At 41.9% G+C, this 17,766-nt stretch overlaps 1 protein-coding gene across 1 annotated transcript in view; it reads left to right on the top strand.

The window, feature by feature from the left end:
• The first annotated feature begins 4,085 nt into the window (after positions 1-4,085).
• The window catches only part of DOK5 (docking protein 5), a 149,805-nt gene continuing 136,124 nt past the window's right edge, over positions 4,086-17,766 (top strand). The window contains exon 1 of the mRNA XM_068566064.1: positions 4,086-4,412. Coding sequence (XP_068422165.1) covers positions 4,347-4,412 — 66 coding nt within the window. The 5' untranslated portion in view covers positions 4,086-4,346. The remainder of the gene's footprint in view (positions 4,413-17,766) is intronic.

The raw sequence follows: 17,766 nt of genomic DNA, 5'->3' as shown, positions 1-17,766 counted from the left end.
TTTTGCACTGTAAGTGCCCCACTTGCCTCACCCTAGTCCCAGCCCTGGGGAGCCTGCTCTTCATAACTCAATTCAAATGGGCTCAAATAAACAAGACAAAACAAAAAAAGTAGATCGTGTCATTGAGAAGTGGAAGAGGTAGTTCTGGCCTCAGGAATGGTTGTAGCTCTAGCTCTGTCTCTCATCCCACTTTCTCCTTTCTTGGCTTTATTCTCAACTAGGCTCACAGTTTGGAAACAATATGGCCATGCAGATGTGTATCTCAGTGTGTTCATCTGTTCACCTCAGGGAAGATTTTGATTGGATCTTCTAGGTCACGTGCCCATTTCTGCACCAGTCTTCATGTCCAAGAATGGTGTGTGCTGATTGGCCAGACTTGATCAGGTGTCCAGCCCTGTGGTGAATGAGATAGTCGCTGTCTTGACCCACTCCCCGAGAATCACTCATAGTTGAGAGAGTAGTGATACCCAATGACAGAGATCAGACCACTTTGGAGCTGAGGTCACTTTCACCTTTGTCTGTAGCTTTATGGGAAAATGCTACAAAAAGTTTTGGAATTTTCTCAAGTAATCTGGGCCTTATAGGTGTGTCTATATACAATTTAGTTGAGATTCTTGTTCAAATTGTACCATGGTACCTTAAACAGGACTCCTTTGATTGCAAATGACGGAATACCTCAGTCTGAGCTGGTTTAAGAAAAAAGGGGAATTTTTTTACCTTGTGCAGTTAAACAGTCCAAGAGTGGCTCCACTGAGGTAGAAAATGCCAACTGACCCATGCAATACCAATTCAATTTTGTTCTTCCAGAAATAGAGCCATGTTGGAATGGAGACTATATTCCCCATTCTCCCCTGGAGACAGCTGTGGCCATGTGACAATATATTGGTCAGTGGGATGCAAGAGAAAGAGAGGTTTGAAATATCTGGATGAATTTTTTATTTGGAGGCTGTTTTCCCTCCACGCTCTCTTCTCCCTTCCTGGGAAGTGGCAGTTAACTAGACCCAAGGATGGACACCATGTCCACAGCTGACCCACCAGCTTGAGTCCCTGGATGACCTTTTGAGACTGAGCTTCCTATCTGCCCATCTGGATTGTTCCATGAGAGATAAATAAACTTTTACCCAATCTAAGTCATTGCATTTTGGGGTCTAATTGTTACACCAGCTTCTCGAGTATTTATAATGTAATAGGTTCCTGGGGTACTGGATAGGGGGGTCCAAACAGTACTATCAGGATTGGGTTTGCGTCTCCTTATCTCTTGGCTTTGCTTCTTCGTGTAGCCTCCCCTCCCGAAGCTCCTGGGCTCCATGCATCCAGACTCTACTTCAGCCAAACACAGTATGAACCTTTGGCCCAGTATTCAGCAAAAGTAATGTAATTAACTCTTAATGCACCGATTTAGGTCATGTGTCCACGTCTAAACCAATCAGTACGTTTGAAGGAAGGCATGTACAAGGCTGCACACCTGTACTGGGAGCAGGGGGTAATTATACCCCAAGTGACAATGGTGACCACTATTGGAAGAAGGGAATTGCATGCTAAGGAAGCAAACAAAAATGGATACTATAAATATGAAGTTCTAAGTGTTAAAATTGAGTTAAAAACAGGGATTGAAATAATGAGTTTTCTATGTCAGACTTAACCTCTAGTGAAACCGAATTGTGTGTGGCTGTGTGTCTGTCTGACACGCATAGTTGTGGGAGTTGTACACTGCACAACTCTATAAGCACTACTTACATTGTGTATCTCTGTGAATTAGTCCTTTCCCCTCTGCAACAGTTGTGTATGCATATTTTGGACAAGTGTAAGCGGCTGTCTGTCCTCTGAATAGTAGAGCACAGTTTGTGTATTTTGCATGTATATCAGTTTGACTTCACCCAAAACAAACAAACAAAACCATACACTGGATTCAATCTTGCAATTAAAAAAGAAAAGCATTTGTTTCTTCACATCTAGTTTGATATTTTCTAGAGTGATTCTAGTTTGCTCACTTCTAGCTAAATTATTTATGGATATTGATTGAACTCAACATTAATTATCAAAGGATGGATTTCTCAGTCTCACTATTTATGTATTTATGTATTTATTTTTGGCCACGCCACGTGGCATGTGGGATCTCAGTTCCCCGACTAGGGATTGAACCTGAGCCCCCTGCATTGGAAGCACGGAGTCTTAACCACTGGACTGCCAGGGAAGTCCCTCAGTCTCAGTTTTTGTCAGTAATTATTTCTGTTACCTTGAGCCATTCACTCAAGCTCCTTATGCATAAATTCTTGAATTCTTGGTTTCTATGCTACTGTGGGTTTGGTCTACAAATGGTGTGTTGGATAAATGCCTTCCGTGAACATGTCTATTTCATGGCAACCATGGATGGTATTTTTTTTTTTTTAAGTTTTAAACCTTCAAAAAGAACTCTCCAAATGATATTTTCAATCATTTCATCTTCTTTTGGTGAGAGATTTAAACTTAAAGCATCATTTTCATTGAATGACAACATGATGACAGAGCTAATGGTTTACTATGTAACAAAGAGTTCTCCCTGCCAGAAGATTTGCTTTTTGATTGTCCCAATTTAGTCTCAGTTCCCTTATGACACATTCTTGGGTGATTCTCTTCTTTAACTGACACCCATCAAACCAAGATGACTAAAAGCTAGTGTTCCCAGTGAGAAAGGAAAGATTCATATAATCTTAGAGTTGAAAAGCCTTTGAATGTCATCAGGTCAAAGAATCCTCTAAATAAAGGAATCCTCTCCTCAATAGCTCTGACCAGAGGTCACCCAGCCTTGGTTTGGTCACCTCCAGTGAACAAGAATTGTCAAATTTCTGATGCCATCTTTGCCTTTGTGGACAGTGCAAGTGATTAGAAAGATCTTCCTTGGAAACCACCTAGTAACCTCCCTCCCCCATGACAACACTGTATAGGACAGTGTTTACCATCCAATGTTTACCAGAGCTGGTGTCACACACACCTCCTTTCCCGTGGGACCTGGGGCAAATCTCTTAATTCCTCTGAGCTTCAGTTTCTGTAAAATGTGGATGATAGTACCTATCTCATTTTTCCTTTAACAGGATTAGCACAATGCCTAATGCCTAATGCCGATAAATGATAGCCGTTATCAACTCAAACATGTTTCAGGAAGGTAGTGCAGCCAGGGGCAGGTGAATGTGAAATCCGGTCTCCCTTTTATCATATTCTATAGGCAGCATCCTGCAATGGCTATGAACATGAGCTCTATTGCCAGGCTAGGGAGGCATAAATATGGTCCTGGTATTCACATAAGGGGGGTGGGTACCTCATAAAGTACAGGGGAGTTTAAATGAGCCCAAGCTAAGGGCTTAGAGAGTGCCTGACACTAAGGATTTATTCGGCACCTGCTCTGGGCCAGGCTTTGTTGGTACACGTACTAATGAGGCCAAGGGTCAGCCCCTGGGAAACTCACAATCCGGCGGGAAAGACAAGCTCAAACAAGGAAAATGATACCAACGCAAGGGCTGGGTCCAGGATGCCAAGGAAACCCGAGGAAGCATGCAGCTTAAGCCAGGGCAGTATCCCTCCCCTCATATGCCAAGGTCAAGGCAAACCATGGCAACACCACTCCCCAGACACATGCACGACAGAGGCAAAAGCCAGCCCTTCTCAGGGCAAAGATGGGGCTGAAGGGAGAGGCGGGGTAGGCGGCGTCTGGGAAAAAAGTGAAATTTCCTCTCCATCTAAAATAAGCCCAGAGCCAGAAGAGACCGAGCGTTATCTCGGCGGGTGTGGGCGAGGTGCGGGGCAGGCAGCGGCAAGCTCTGGGTCCCGGAGGAGGGTCGGGGTCGGGACGAGAATGGGGTCGGGCGAGGTGGGCGGGAGAGGAGGGGAGGGGGAGGGGGAGCGCGTCCAAGTGTGTCTGCCTGCGGGTGGCCACCGCCGGGCGCCGGCCCCGCGCGGCTCCTCCTCTTCGCCCTCCCCCATCCCCCCTTCCTCCTTCTCTTCCTCCTCCTCCTTCTCCTCCTGGGCCCCGGGAAGAGGCTGGGCTGGATCCCAGCCGCCGCTCCTCCTCCCGGCAGGCTGGCTGATGAGTCAGCTGACGCCGGCGCTCCAGCCTCGCCTCGCGGCGCTGCGCTCTCTGCGCTCCCCCAAAGTGGCTGCAAACCGGCCGCCCACTTTCAGGTTTTGGGGGACAGAGAAAGTGATGTGCGCCTTCTGAAGCCACGCCGGGCCGCAGCCGTAGCCGCTTCACCTTGTCAACTTTCTCCTTCCCCACCCCAAAGCCTTCTCTTGACCCTGGCCTCAGCCCTCCCCAGAGCCACTTAGGGTGCGTGCGCTTGGGTGAGGAGGGGGGTTGTCACTGGCTGTCCGGGATGGCTTCCAATTTTAATGACATAGTGAAGCAAGGGTACGTGAGGATCCGGAGCAGACGCCTAGGGGTAAGTATCGATCCTTTTTTTTTTTTCGCCCCCGCCCCCCGTTCACCGGTTCAATTGTCTTTATCCTTAGCCAGCATCCCTGGAGGGTGGAAGGAGATTCCCGGCAGCGCGCCGGAGAATTGCTCTGTGGTTTCTCAGCCTAAGCCCACATCTCCTGGGGCTGCCACTGTAAGGCCGGGTCTAGGTATGTAATGGATCTATCTTTATCTCTCGGATGACTTGGCCTTCTGATGATGGCCCCGTGGTCGGCTTCAGTAGCCACTGGAGCCCGTCCACTGGAAATAAATATTTCTCGGTAGCCATGGGAGTTAGAGCTGAGAAACCCGGGCGGGGTTGCTGAGCCCGCCGGATGCCCCCGGTGCCCCTCTTCCCACTCGCCGCCAACTTAACTTTTCCGGGGGACGGATGGACTGGTTGAGGAAGGGCAGACACTCTGAGTGTGAACAAGGTCAGGGACCCTCTGACCCCAGGGAGAAGTCTTTTCGGACTCCGGGTCTTGGACAGTGACCCACCCCTGGCCCAGGTGCTGGCAAAGGCGGTGTGGGTAGGTTCCATCGTCCTGAGCCTGGGTAGTGGATTTATTGCTGGAGTACACACCGGATGCCCACTGGAGGACTATTTAGGGCGGAACATAATACCTGGCACAGAGCAAGTGCTCCCTCCCTAAATATGTACTAAAAGGAAGAATGAATGAACCAGAGGCTACTTGTCCGGGACCGGATGTTGGCCCAGGGATGGCTCCTCTCTTAAAACCCCCTCTCTTTTGCCCTTTTCCCCTTTACTCTTCATTGATGGACTTCAGAGAACTCATTCTGCTTCTCTTTGGGCTTGAGGGATGGCAAAGGAATTCTTGAGGGAGGTGGAGGACACTGGAATGATTTTTTTTTTTTTTTTTAATTTCAAACTACCTCATTTCTCTTTGCCTTGTGTCAAGTGCTGTTGCTGTTTTTGTTTATTGTGTGCTTTGGGGCGAGGGAGTTTGGGGAGAAAAGTTTACTTTCCTAATGTCTGAAAAAATAATGTCAGTAATGATCAAGAATGGCCACAGTGGGAATAGAGTTAATAGTAATAAATTGAACATCTTTCTCCACAAATACATGTCATTGGCACCTTTCTCTTATTTGGTCTTTGGACTTTTTTATGTACCAGATAATTTTACTGAAAATTGAAAGGCAATTTCACAGTGTTAAACAGTTAGGGAGGAAAACCTGCTGATGGGAAACATCTGTAATTATTAAAAACTCTTACCTGATTTGTTTTGGTCCTTTTCTTCCTTCCTTCCTTCCTTCCTTCCTTCCTTCCTTCCTCCCTCCCTCCCTCCCTCCCTTTCTTTCTCTCTCTCTTTCTTTTTTTCTTTCCCTGCTGGTTACCATGTTTTAGCAACTAGGCCCCATGTTATAGTGAATATATAAATATATAATTAGAGAGAAATGTGACAGAACTAACCAATCCCTATCAACCCTTAGTTTCCTTGGTTTTCTTTTTTGCTATGCAAATATTCTCATCAAGGGGACCAACTATTGTTAGGGTACTTAACATAGTGACTTCCATGCAAAGGGCAAGAAATAAGAGGAACTTTATATTTTTTATAACCTTATGGGCCAGCCGAGTGTTACAGTTTTAAAAGGAGCATTAGAAAACACCATTCTAATTTTAGATTTACTCCATCATGTCAACTGAGGAAATTGATAAGAGACATCCATTCTGTGCTAGAGAGCATTCCAATAGAAAGAGGACATGAATTATTAATACACAAAATGTGAATTATTCATAAGGATCAGAGTTTATGCCAAATTGTGACACATGGTGATTTATTTGAAAGACTAGTTACCATAACTTTCTAGTTTATAGTAATTGAGACTTTTTCCTGTAATATTACTGACACTGTATCGTCCCGTGTGTGCCAATGTTTACGGACAGATATTTGAAGCAGAAGGAAAGGAAATATAGTTTACTTTGCATCCCTTTATATTTTACAGTATCTTGGATGCTGACCAGAAGTGTACTTTCTCAGGATTTATTCATTGTGTCTGTGTTAACACTCAAGTAGATTTTAGAATATTTATTGAATGATGGTTATTGCTCATGGAGAGAAAAGGTCAAAAATATAATCAACAAAATCTGGTTTTATTTGTTCAGTTTGATTTTATCACCAGTTAATTTTCAAAAAGTGTCCTAATGATATAATTTATTTGTATAAACTGAGGAGACTGATTACATAATTGTCAGAAAGCACTGCAAACTAAAGTTTTATAATGGAGGCGTCAAGAGGAATGCTTCAGGAAAATGGCACAGGGACCCTCCGTCCAAAGTAAGAAATGTTAGTGGTATTAATCTAGGCTGCAGATAGCCTAGAGCAGCACGCAGCACGTGCAAGTCTCAAAGAGTCGGAGAGCTTTGCGTTAGGTACACAGTAGGCGCTCAGTTAGTGCACATTGAACATGGATTGAACTACAGAGTGAAGGCCTGACTTTGCAATTCATAAGCCCCTTGAGGAACTAATATGACATGGTGCTTTTATTAATTCAGACAAGTGTCTGTGGATTAGAACCATGTTTGGGGGCGTTTATAATTAAACAAGAAAACAACATTTCATTGTAAGCAGCTGGTGTGCCAGGGAATGCCCCCTCAGATTTGATAAGAGGAGAAAAGAGAACAAATCCTCCTTCTATTACTCGTTAGCTCTATGACCCTTGACCTCTCTTGGCCTCAGTTTTCTTATCTGTACAGTGAACACTATTTAATGATGCTGTGAGCATTGGATAAGATAATATTTAAGAAAATGCAGTGAAAGCATACAGCATTGATTCTGATTTCATTATTTCTTTGGTGTAATCAGAGATGAGTTAGGACTGGTGGAAGGATATAGGAATGATTGATTTTTTTTTTATCTTTCTATCTAGATGTGTCCAAAGGCATAAATGTTTATGCAGCTCTTGAACATTTTCATTGGATGCAGTTTTTTACAAATTATATACATGTAAGTGATTTTTCAGTGGGGCATGAAATAGTCTAAGACCATCCCCATTCAGATGGGTTGCAAATAAGTGGTCACCTTTAGTTGAGATACTAAGCAGCTTAAGTGATTAAGCAATCAAATATTTGTAGACTTGCTTTTTTCTATAAACATCAAAAAGCTTAAAGAAATTCAATTCATTTAACTCAAAAGTCTCAGTGTCTTCACATCTTTATTCTCCGGCTTCATCATCCGTTGGTTCATGGAGGTGTCAAGCCGGGCTCTGGGTGCAATACTTTTTCAGGATAATGTAGATGTTGCTGTTTTGAGGGCTGGGGAGGGGTGTGTCTATAATTATCTGGCAAATCCACAAAAGACACTAAAAAAAGTATTCTTAGAGGAATGGTGAACTAGGCAATTTGCACGTCATTAACCTACCACGTGGCTTAGATGGCATCATATAACTGCCCTCACTTGGTTTCTTCCTTTGCAACGGAGAGGATTTCCCAGTCAGTAATTGCCATGGCTTGTCCACCCTGCAAGTCTCAGAGTTTAAACTCACACCTGTTCACTGTATCTCCATGCAGTCCCCCTCTATTACCCGACTTTCAATAGCATCTCAATGCTCTTATGTACCAAGGACCTCTTCTCCCGTCTAGCCCGCATCCTCATCTGGACGTCTCCTGGTCTCAGTATGTCCAGCCACCCCTGATTTTTTCATCCAAACCTGCTTCTCCTGGAGTCTGCATCTCAGCCACTAGAGGTCCCAGTATTTCAGTTGCCCTGGTAAAAATCAGTCAGTCAAGCAAGCAAGCAAGCAGTAAACAATAAAAACTCAGCCCCCCTTCTCACTCCCTCCTTGTCACAGCCCCACAACCAGTCCATCGGGAGGTCTTGTAAGCTCTGTTTTGGAAACATGTCTAGAATCCAACTACCTCTCACATCATCTGCCACTGCTGTCCTGGCCCAAGCCCCCAAATATTGTAGAATAATAACCTCCTAATTTATCTCCCTCACTGCTCAAACCACCAAGAGTTATAGCCTTACAGTGGGCTCCGAGCCCCTGTGCTGACTCAGAGTCTTTTATTTATTGATTTATCTTTGGCTGCGTTGGGTCTTCGTTGCTGTGCGCGGGCTCTCTCTAGTTGCGGCGAGCAGGGGCCACGCCTCTCTGCGGTGCGCGGGCCTCTCATTGCGGTGGCTTCTCTTGTTGCGGAGCACGGGCTCTAGGCGCACGGGCTTCAGTAGTTGTGGCACGCGGGCTCAGTAGTTGTGGCTCGTGGGCTCTAGAGCGCAGGCTTCAGTAGTTGTGGTGCGCGGGCTCAGTAGTTGTGGCGCAGGGGCTTAGTTGCTCCGCAGCATGTGGGATCTTCCCGGACCAGGGATCAAACCCGTGTCCCCTGCATTGGCAGGCGGATTCTTAACCACTGCGCCACCAGGGAAGTCCCCAACTCAGAATCTTTTCTCTTGCTGTTCCCTCTGCTTGGAATGCTGTTTCCCCACGTTATCTCTTCCTGGCTGGTTCCTCACCTTCTTCAGCCTTTCCGCAAATGCCACCTTCTCATTGAGGCCTTCCAGCCACCCTATTTTATCTCTTCCCTCCTTCTCCCCCTATATTCCTTTGTTTTTTTCTCTCTAGACTTATCACCCCCTCACATACCGGTCTGTATGTTTTACTTGTTGATTGCCTGTATCTCCCAAATGGTATGTGAAACTCCATGAGGGCTGAACCCCAGTGCCTGGAACAGTTTCCAGCATGGAGAAGCACTCGATGAAGATTTATTGAATGAATGAATCCATCACTATCTACTGGTTTAAGAGCATACACTCTGACATGAGACTGTTAAAATCCCAATTCAGCGACTGGTTATGTGACTTTTGGTAAGTTATTTAGCATTTATAAGCCTCAGTCTTCTGTAGTAATAGGGAGACTCATAATGTCCACCTAATAGAGGATTCTCTTAAAAGGCTTAACACAATGCTTGACACAGTGGAAACCCAATTAATGTTTATTACTGCTCTGTCTACTACTAGTGCTGTTAGAGGATGGTGACGCTTACATGGTTGTTATTTTCATCTCTTTCCCTGCAATAGCTCTCGTCCTCAAAGACCTTGCTCTTTCGTTAGGAAAACAAAACTTAATATCCGTGAAATAATTAATGTACAAGCACCGATGTTAGGTTGTGGAAGGGATATTTGCCTTTGTAGGGTTTTTCATGATGCTTAGATAAATGGCAGAGGTATCAGGACCAGAGAAACCCATCTCCATGTGACTTTGGTTTGAGCAAGCTTATCAGACTAGGGCATAACTGTTAATTTGGGGATCTTTTTCTTGGGTGGCAGAGTAGATTTGAAAAACTGGTTAATTAATGGCCAGATTTTAGGCAGAAATATTTTCTCACTCCTTTGTTTCTCTGTTTCACTTGACCCAGTATGCCAAAGAGGTTTCCTGTTTCATTTAGGGTTTTGGATTTATAGGTGATCAGGGATCTGTGCATTTTTAATGATATCGTGGCAAAGTTATATTCATAACATCAAAATCATAGGAATTGAATAAATTCGTCATATGCCATCAGTACATGAGTGTATGTACACACACATGCACACAACACATACAACCATTCAGTAAGATTCATGAAGCATCCTTCTCCTTCCTCAAGGAAGAGAGAGTCTGGGGCTAACTTCCAGTAGTGAAATTTATGGTCAGATAGACTGAATACACTTGCTAAGTATTGCCTAAGAGTGCTCAGTATTTTAGCTCCATTTGAATCAGCTTCCCTGGTTTCCATGTCAGAAGTGCTTTCCAGCTGGTATTTTAGTCATCTTTATTCAATGGTCCTTGTGGATGGTATGATTAATTATGTGTAAAGTCAGCCTTTAATCATCCCCAAAACTGATTTAAGCAAAGAGTGGCCAATTTAGTGATTTTGTGTGTAGACATAAACCAAATTACTTTTGTGATGATTTTCCCCACATCTGCCAATGTATTTTTTTATGATATTCATTAGATTGCTAGAAATATTTATTTTTTAAGCAGCTTTGTAATTTTTGTGGATCATTATCTCTGGTATTTTAAGAATTTAGTTTTCATTTGGGATATATTTGATTTCATTTATTTTATCATGCATCAAATGTTTATTGAGTGAATACTCGTTTTAAGAAGCTCAGGGAAAACCACCTTAAATAAGACAGGTACAGTCAACATCCTCAAGGAATTGACAGTCTATTTTTGGAATGGTATTGTTAACATGAGATTAATATATTCACTCTAGTTAAGGATGAATTAGTTTGAGTAACGGGTCAAATATTGAAGTGAAAAGACATCTGCAGGCATCTCCAGTTTCATTTTCATGAAACGAGGAAGGGGAAATTTGATTTTCCTCCTACTCTAGGAATTTGATCCTAGTTAGGTGGAAATAAAATTTTGGGGGATTCCAAGCCAGGAAGAGATTAGGATGCCTCCCTCCTGCAAACCCCTGTTTCTGTGAAATTCAAAATGAAATTGGGAGTTTAGAAATGCCACAGATACATGTGAATGTTGAAGTTAAAATAGCTTCTTTCTAGAATGCAGATGCCTACATTTTGGATGAGTATCTGGAAGCTGATTTTTTCGGAGCAGTTGGGGGGCTATGTTTATTTTATTAGTGTTCTAAGCCTCTGTTGATGCCCTGGGTCTCAGAGAACATACGTGTTAGCTGTGTGTACTGTGTTATGGATAAGATGCAAATGATTGTTCTCAGGTGACTTCATAGATTTTATGAGATTCTTAGAGAGATTGGGACTTTTGTGTCCCAAACTCTCTCACCTCCCATCCTCCACAATTTCCAAAAAAGGTTAAGAACCACTGTCTCATTTTTTTAAATTAAATTTTTAGATTTTAGGTAATAGTAGGTTCACATGAGGTGTAAGAAGTAATACAGAGAGATTTCGCATGCCCTTTACCCAGTTTCTCCCAATGGTAACGTCCTTCAAAACCCTAGTATCACAACCAGGATACTGATATTGGTGCCATCAAGATACAAAGCGTTCCCTCGTGACAGAGTCCTTCGTGTTGTTCTTTTATAGCCGCCCCTTCTGCTACCCCTTCCCACAGCCCTAAAGCCCTGACAACCACAAATCTGTTTTCCATTTTTATAGTTTTATCATTTCAAAAATATTATATAAATGGAACCATACAGTATGTAATGTTTTGGGATTTTTTTTTAACTCAGCATAATTCTCTGGAATTGTCGTGGTTGTCTTCGGTATTGTGGGTATCAAAGTTTCATTCCTTTTTATTTCTAAGTTGTATTCTGTGATATGGATGTTCCGTAGTTTGTTTAGCCATTCATCTATTGAAGGACATTTGGGGGTGGTTTCCAGTTTTAGGCTGTTATGTATATAGGCTGACATAAACATTTGGGTCTGGGTTTCTGTGCAAACATAAGTTTTCATACCTCTAGGAAAATGCCCAGGAGTACAATTGCTGTGTTGTATCGGTAGGTGCATGTTTAGTTTTTCACGAAACCGCCAGACTGTTTTTCACAGTGGTTGTACCATTTTACATTCACACCAGCAACGCATGAGGGATCCAGTTTCTCTGCATCCTCGCCAGCATTTGGTGTTGCCCCCCAGTTTTTGGTGTCAGTTTTGGTTTAGACGTTCTGATGTGTGTATATTGATATCTCCTTGTGATGATGAGATGATGATTGACATCTCCTTGTGATGTTGAACATTTTTTCGTGTTCTGATTTGCCATCTGTGCATACATTTTGGTAAAATGCCTAGTCATGTCTTTTGCCCATTTTCTAATTGGGTTGTTTGCTTTTAAATGTTGAGTTTTGAGAGTTCTTTGTATGTTCTAGATATTAATCCTTTTCAGACATGTGGTTTGCAAACATTTTCTCTCAGTATGTAGCTTATTACTTTAATCCTTTTAACAAGGTCTATCACAGGGCAGAAATTTTTAAGCTTGATGGAGTCCAATTTATGTTTTTTTTTCCCTTTTGGTACTAATGCTTTGTTCAGCCCAAGATCCCAACTACTTTTTCCTACTTTTTTTCTTTCCTACTATGAATATTTTATAGTTTTACCTTTTACATTTATGTCCATGATCCATTTTGAGTCAGTTTTTATATACAGTGTGCATTTTAGGTGTAGGTTCATTTTCCGCCTATGGAGGTCCAACTGCTCCAGGACCATTTGTTGAAAAGCCTGTCTTTTCTCCATTGAGCCTATTTATATGTATCTATTCCTAGGTCCTCTACTCTCTTCCATTGTTTTGTGTGCCTCCATTGTACAGTGATATGTCTATATATGTCTACATGTGTAGCTGTACAGTGTCTTGAAATAGGGTAAACTGGTTCCTCCCACTTTATTTTTCTTTTTCAAAATTGTTTTAGTTATTTTAGGTCCTTTGCTTTCAATATGAATTTTCAAGTAGTCTTGACTATAACTCCTACAAGTCTAGCTGGGACCCTCCCTCCCTCCCTCCCTCCTTCCCTTCCTTCCTTCCTTCCTTCCTTCCTTCCTTCCTTCCTTCGTTGAATTGGTGCATTTTTAGAATAGTCTCGACAATAACTACTACAAATCTTGCTGGGGCACTTTCTCTCTCTCTCTCTCTTTCTTTCCTTCCTTCCTTCTTCCCTCCCTCCCTTCCTTCTTTCATTCATAATTGAATTGGTGCATTATTTTTTTCCTTGGTGGACATAGCGTGCATTTGGGACTCACACTTCAGTTTGAATCTCAACTTGGCCACTTACTGACTTTGTGGCCTTGGGGAAATTGCTTACTCTTTCTGAAATTTAGCTTCCTCATGTACAAAAATGAGGATAATAATATGCTTCTCATAAAAGATATCAAACTCTTAATCCTGTGCTGACTCACAGTAGAAACTTCATGAAGGTCTGTAATGTTGATTTTTATTTTTTATTGTTAAGAGATTGAGGTGATATTTGTTGTTTGTTGTCTGTAAGAACCATAAACTGGTAGAAATTAATTCACTCGTATCTCAGCAGAAGAGTCATGGCTTTGGTAATGAACAACAGGTAGCATTGTACTTTCCTCTTGCCGTTAACTTTAGCGGTTCATTTTTATAACATCGGGTTTATTTAGGAGCCACTGATGAAACACTGTATTAGAAAATACATAGTTGACTATGTTAGCCAAAAATGGCAGACCTTTGATTAAAGATTGACCATCATATTTTTGCTTATTAACTCTAGACGTCTTCCCCAAATGTGAGAATCATGTCTTGAGAGACCATTTTAGGGCAGTAAACCGCATTGAATCATAAAATGAGAAAAAGTGCTACTTCTTATTTAACTCAGCTCAAGGAGCTGTCGGCTAGGAGGCCTTTTAATAGAAAACCATACTTAGGTGCAGAGTCTTCAAAAATATCATATTTTATTGTATTCGTTAACGTTATATTGTATTACATTTTACATTTACCTTCAAGTGATACTGGTTTTCCACTTAAGATAAGAATATATAGTTTCCTCTTTAAATAAATTTATTTAATTTAAAAAGCGAAGTTTTAAGATAGATAATTAACGCATAGTGCAAGTGTTACAAAGAAGCAGCAAAAACTGTTGGGGTAGGTGGGAGAACTCAGATGCAGCACAAATCCAAATGGTGGGCTGTGCGTGACTGAAGTTTGGGAAACACAGGATGATTGTACTTACCTTTTTAAGTGGGTTTTGTGAAAAATTCTTTACTTGTAGCTGCCATATGGCTTGATTTCATACAAATATATTAAAAATTGGGTTCTAAGAAAAGATATCCCATGTACTCAATACCATCCTCTAAGGAACTTCCGTCTGATACAACTATGGGTGTGTGTGTCCCTTCCCACCCCCAACTCCCCCAAACCCACAAACTTGTCTCAGTTTGCCTAAGTTTTTATTTTATCTTCCCTTAATTCATTTATACAATGAATACTTTAGTGGTTAATAGAGAGAGAAATTAGGCTATCTTATGAATGGACTACTAACTCAAATTAAATTAAAACACTAGCTTGAGTTCAAAGCTTTTACTTACTACAAGTTACACTATTCAGGAAAGCGCTATAGTCTTAAAATGCATTTTATTATCTTAATACCACATATTAACTTAATAAAAGAAAATTATTTCTAAAAAAACTTTAAGAAATCATACCTCTTTGAATCCCCTAGTGAAAGAGTTCATTGACTTTTCATATGAACAATTTCTTCAGATTTCCAGCTTTCCATTTACCAATAGCAGGTATTTTAGCTCATTTGCCAAAGAACCACTTTGTTTTTTAAAATAAAATTTATTTATTTGTTTATTTGGCTGTGTTGGGTCTTCGTTTCTGTGCGAGGGCTTTCTCTAGTTGCGGCGAGCGGGGGCCACTCCTCATCGCGGTGCGCGGGCCTCTCACCGTCGCGGCCTCTCTTGTTGCGGAGCACAGGCTCCAGACGCGCAGGCTCAGCAGCTGTGGCTCACGGGCCCAGATGCTCCGCGGCATGTGGGATCTTCCCAGACCAGGGCTCGAACGCGTGTCCCCTGCACTGGCAGGCAGATTCTCAACCACTGCGCCACCAGGGAAGCCCCCAAAGAACCACTTTTTGAGCCTGGGTTGTATTTCACCAACAGTGACCCCGAATCTAGATGTTATGAAACTAGTCTGGTCTTCAACATCCGTTAATTCCGATGGAAAATGTTGTGTGAAGTGTGGTTTGGAAGGAACATTCCCGGGGACTTGGCCCCAGGAGAGGTCTTGGTGCGTTTGAATCCATCTTCTCCACTGATGGATGATTTTTCCTGGTTTTCTTCTGGCTGGCCCTCTCTTGGTGTCCAGATTTCAGCTTTCGGTTTCCTGCCTGAGGCCAACCTATGTGGATCATCACATCCAAAGTCTTCCCCTCGCATCCCTCTAGAACATTGTTCCTATTTTCGTGCCAGATACATTTTTCCCTTAATTTATTTCTTTGTAGGGTATGTCTTCTCCCACTAGGCTGTACGTTCTGTGAGACCAAAGACCTTGGCTATCTTACTCACTGCTGTATCCCCAGCTCTTAGCCTATGGCAAATGCTCAATATTTGCTGATGGAATGAATAAATGGTTTTCCTGCGGGTCAGAATAATGGAATGAGACATTCACGTGTAAGAAGACAAGGAGAAAACTGTGCCTATGTCCCACCTGATTTTGTTGTATATTCTATTTTTGTGAGTGGTAGGATGTTCTAAGATGTCTCATAATTGCTACTGGTATGTAACCTGCAAATTCAGTACCAGGGAATTCAGCAATTAACGCTCCAGGTTTGAGTCAGCCCCCTTAAAATTAAGTTTTATTTGATGTTTTTTGGAATAGGTGATGTGTGTACTTGGTACAAAATTCAAAGTTACAAAGTTTCTACATTGAACAGTAAGATTCTTTTCATCCTTGTCCCTAGGAATCGTCTAGTTTCCTTCCCCAGAAGCAACCACTGTGAATAGTTTATTCCAGAAGAGTCTATGTATAAAAAGGTTTTTGTGTGTGTGCATGAATGTATGTGTGTACGTGATATATATAATTACATACTCATCTGAGCCGTGCTTTTCTTATTTAGCAACATATCATTGTTTTCAATAATCAGATAGAATTCCAGTGTACGGGTATATTTGCTGTATTTGCTTGCTTATTTATCCATTCTTCTTTCCTTTCTTCCTTTTACTTACTATTAAATATGTGCAGGAAGTAGGAGTTTTTATGTCTATTTTACAGATCAAAAGACTGAGTTAACTGTGATGTTAAATTTTTGTGCAAGTCACACGTGGCAGCGCCTAAGTTTGAGTTCAGGCTGCTTCTCTCTCGTGGAGCATCTGAGTAATTCCTTTTTCCCTGTTACAGACAGTGCTGCAACCCCCCCCTCATCCCATCCCATGATGAGCATATTGGTGAATAGATTCCCAGAAGTGGACTTATTGTCCAAAGCACATTCACATGTAAAATTTTATCAAAGTTGCCTTGGCGGATGTTCCCAGAAATCTATGAACCCACCCCTTTCCTCCCATTTTGCAAAAGTGTGCTTTGAGAGCTGTTTCAAGATTCTGCTAATCCAGCAGGTGAAAAGTGAATCTGTTTTGTACATAGATTTTCTCAAGCATGACGCTGAGTTCTTGGCAATTTTATAATTAGAATCTTTTCAGTTTTGCAGTCTTTTTTCTTTTAGGAATGACATTTACGCAACTTAAAAAGTAGTTATTAAGTAAGGATTTAGAAACACATAAACGATGATTTATTTTCTTAGAACAGCACCTTCCTGGGAAATGCTGTGTCAAAATCTTTGACCTAGAAGATATGATAAATCATATGTTAACTGTGGCTGTGTTTGTTATTTTTATTCTGAAGTTAAAATGATAAAACTGAAAATTTGCTCAACATATATTGGGTAAAAAAATATGTTTATTGAATCAAACAAATGCATAGTAACTAATGTTGTCCAATCAATATATTTCTTAACTCACTCAATCTTGTAAGATGCTGCAAGTGGGTCCAGCTGGGAGGAGGGATGATAGACTAGCGTCTCTGCCCATAGTAAATGCTCAATAAACATTTAAGTAAAGGAATAAAACCCTGAAATAACATTTTGCATATTCAGTTATGAAACAGACAGTAGCCCTAGCATCTCACGAGTGCATATATTCATAAATCCCAAGAGATTCCAAGAGTTTTGAGGAATTCTATTGGGTGATGTTTGTTGGTAGCCCTTTTGCAGTATCCAAACTGCAGTCCTTGGCACAGGACAAACATGTGGAGACGAGAAACCTGGCTGGAATAAGAATGGCCTGATTTTTTCCCCTGTCCTGCTGCTGGCCCTCTGCTGTGACCAAAGCATGTCACTGAACTTCTCACACCTCAGCTTCCACTGTGGCAAGATGGAGATACAAATGTCTGACCTCCCTCTCTTCCCACCTGTCTGCCTCTGAGCCAGAAGCCTGACTGTGGATGTGAAGAGCATGCCCAAGCACACACAATATCCCATTTAGTCCCAAATTGGTCTCTGCAGTGCCCTGCTATAGGCCACCTGAGTGGAAAATAGCAGAGAAGACTTTGGATGCCACTGTGCTGCTATGACTTGTGTCACACCACAAAACAAGAACAGATAACTTGAAAAAAAAATTTTTTTTTTTTTTTTTTTAAAGAAAAAAAAATTTTTTTTTAGGATTTACTTTGGACATCAAAAGGCAGTGTTGAATTTCTGACAAGAAAGAAAGGAAGGGAGGAAGGAGAAACAGGCCCACACTACCTACAATGAAAGATGGCTTTTGCATATATGAAGTCTTTTTAATTTACTAGTGTTTTACATTACGTGTACGTGGTAAAGGAAACAAGGCAAAAAAAGATAGAATGAAGAGGGAAGTTCCCTCCTACGCCAGACTTGTCTCCATTTCCAGGCAATTCTAGGCAGATTCTTG

This window comes from Eschrichtius robustus, chromosome 16 (genome assembly GCF_028021215.1).
Source record: "Eschrichtius robustus isolate mEscRob2 chromosome 16, mEscRob2.pri, whole genome shotgun sequence".
In the NCBI taxonomy this organism is placed as follows: domain Eukaryota; kingdom Metazoa; phylum Chordata; class Mammalia; order Artiodactyla; family Eschrichtiidae; genus Eschrichtius; species Eschrichtius robustus.
The sequence above is the reverse complement of the archived record's forward strand: the minus strand, read 5'-3'. Positions and strand labels throughout refer to the sequence as shown.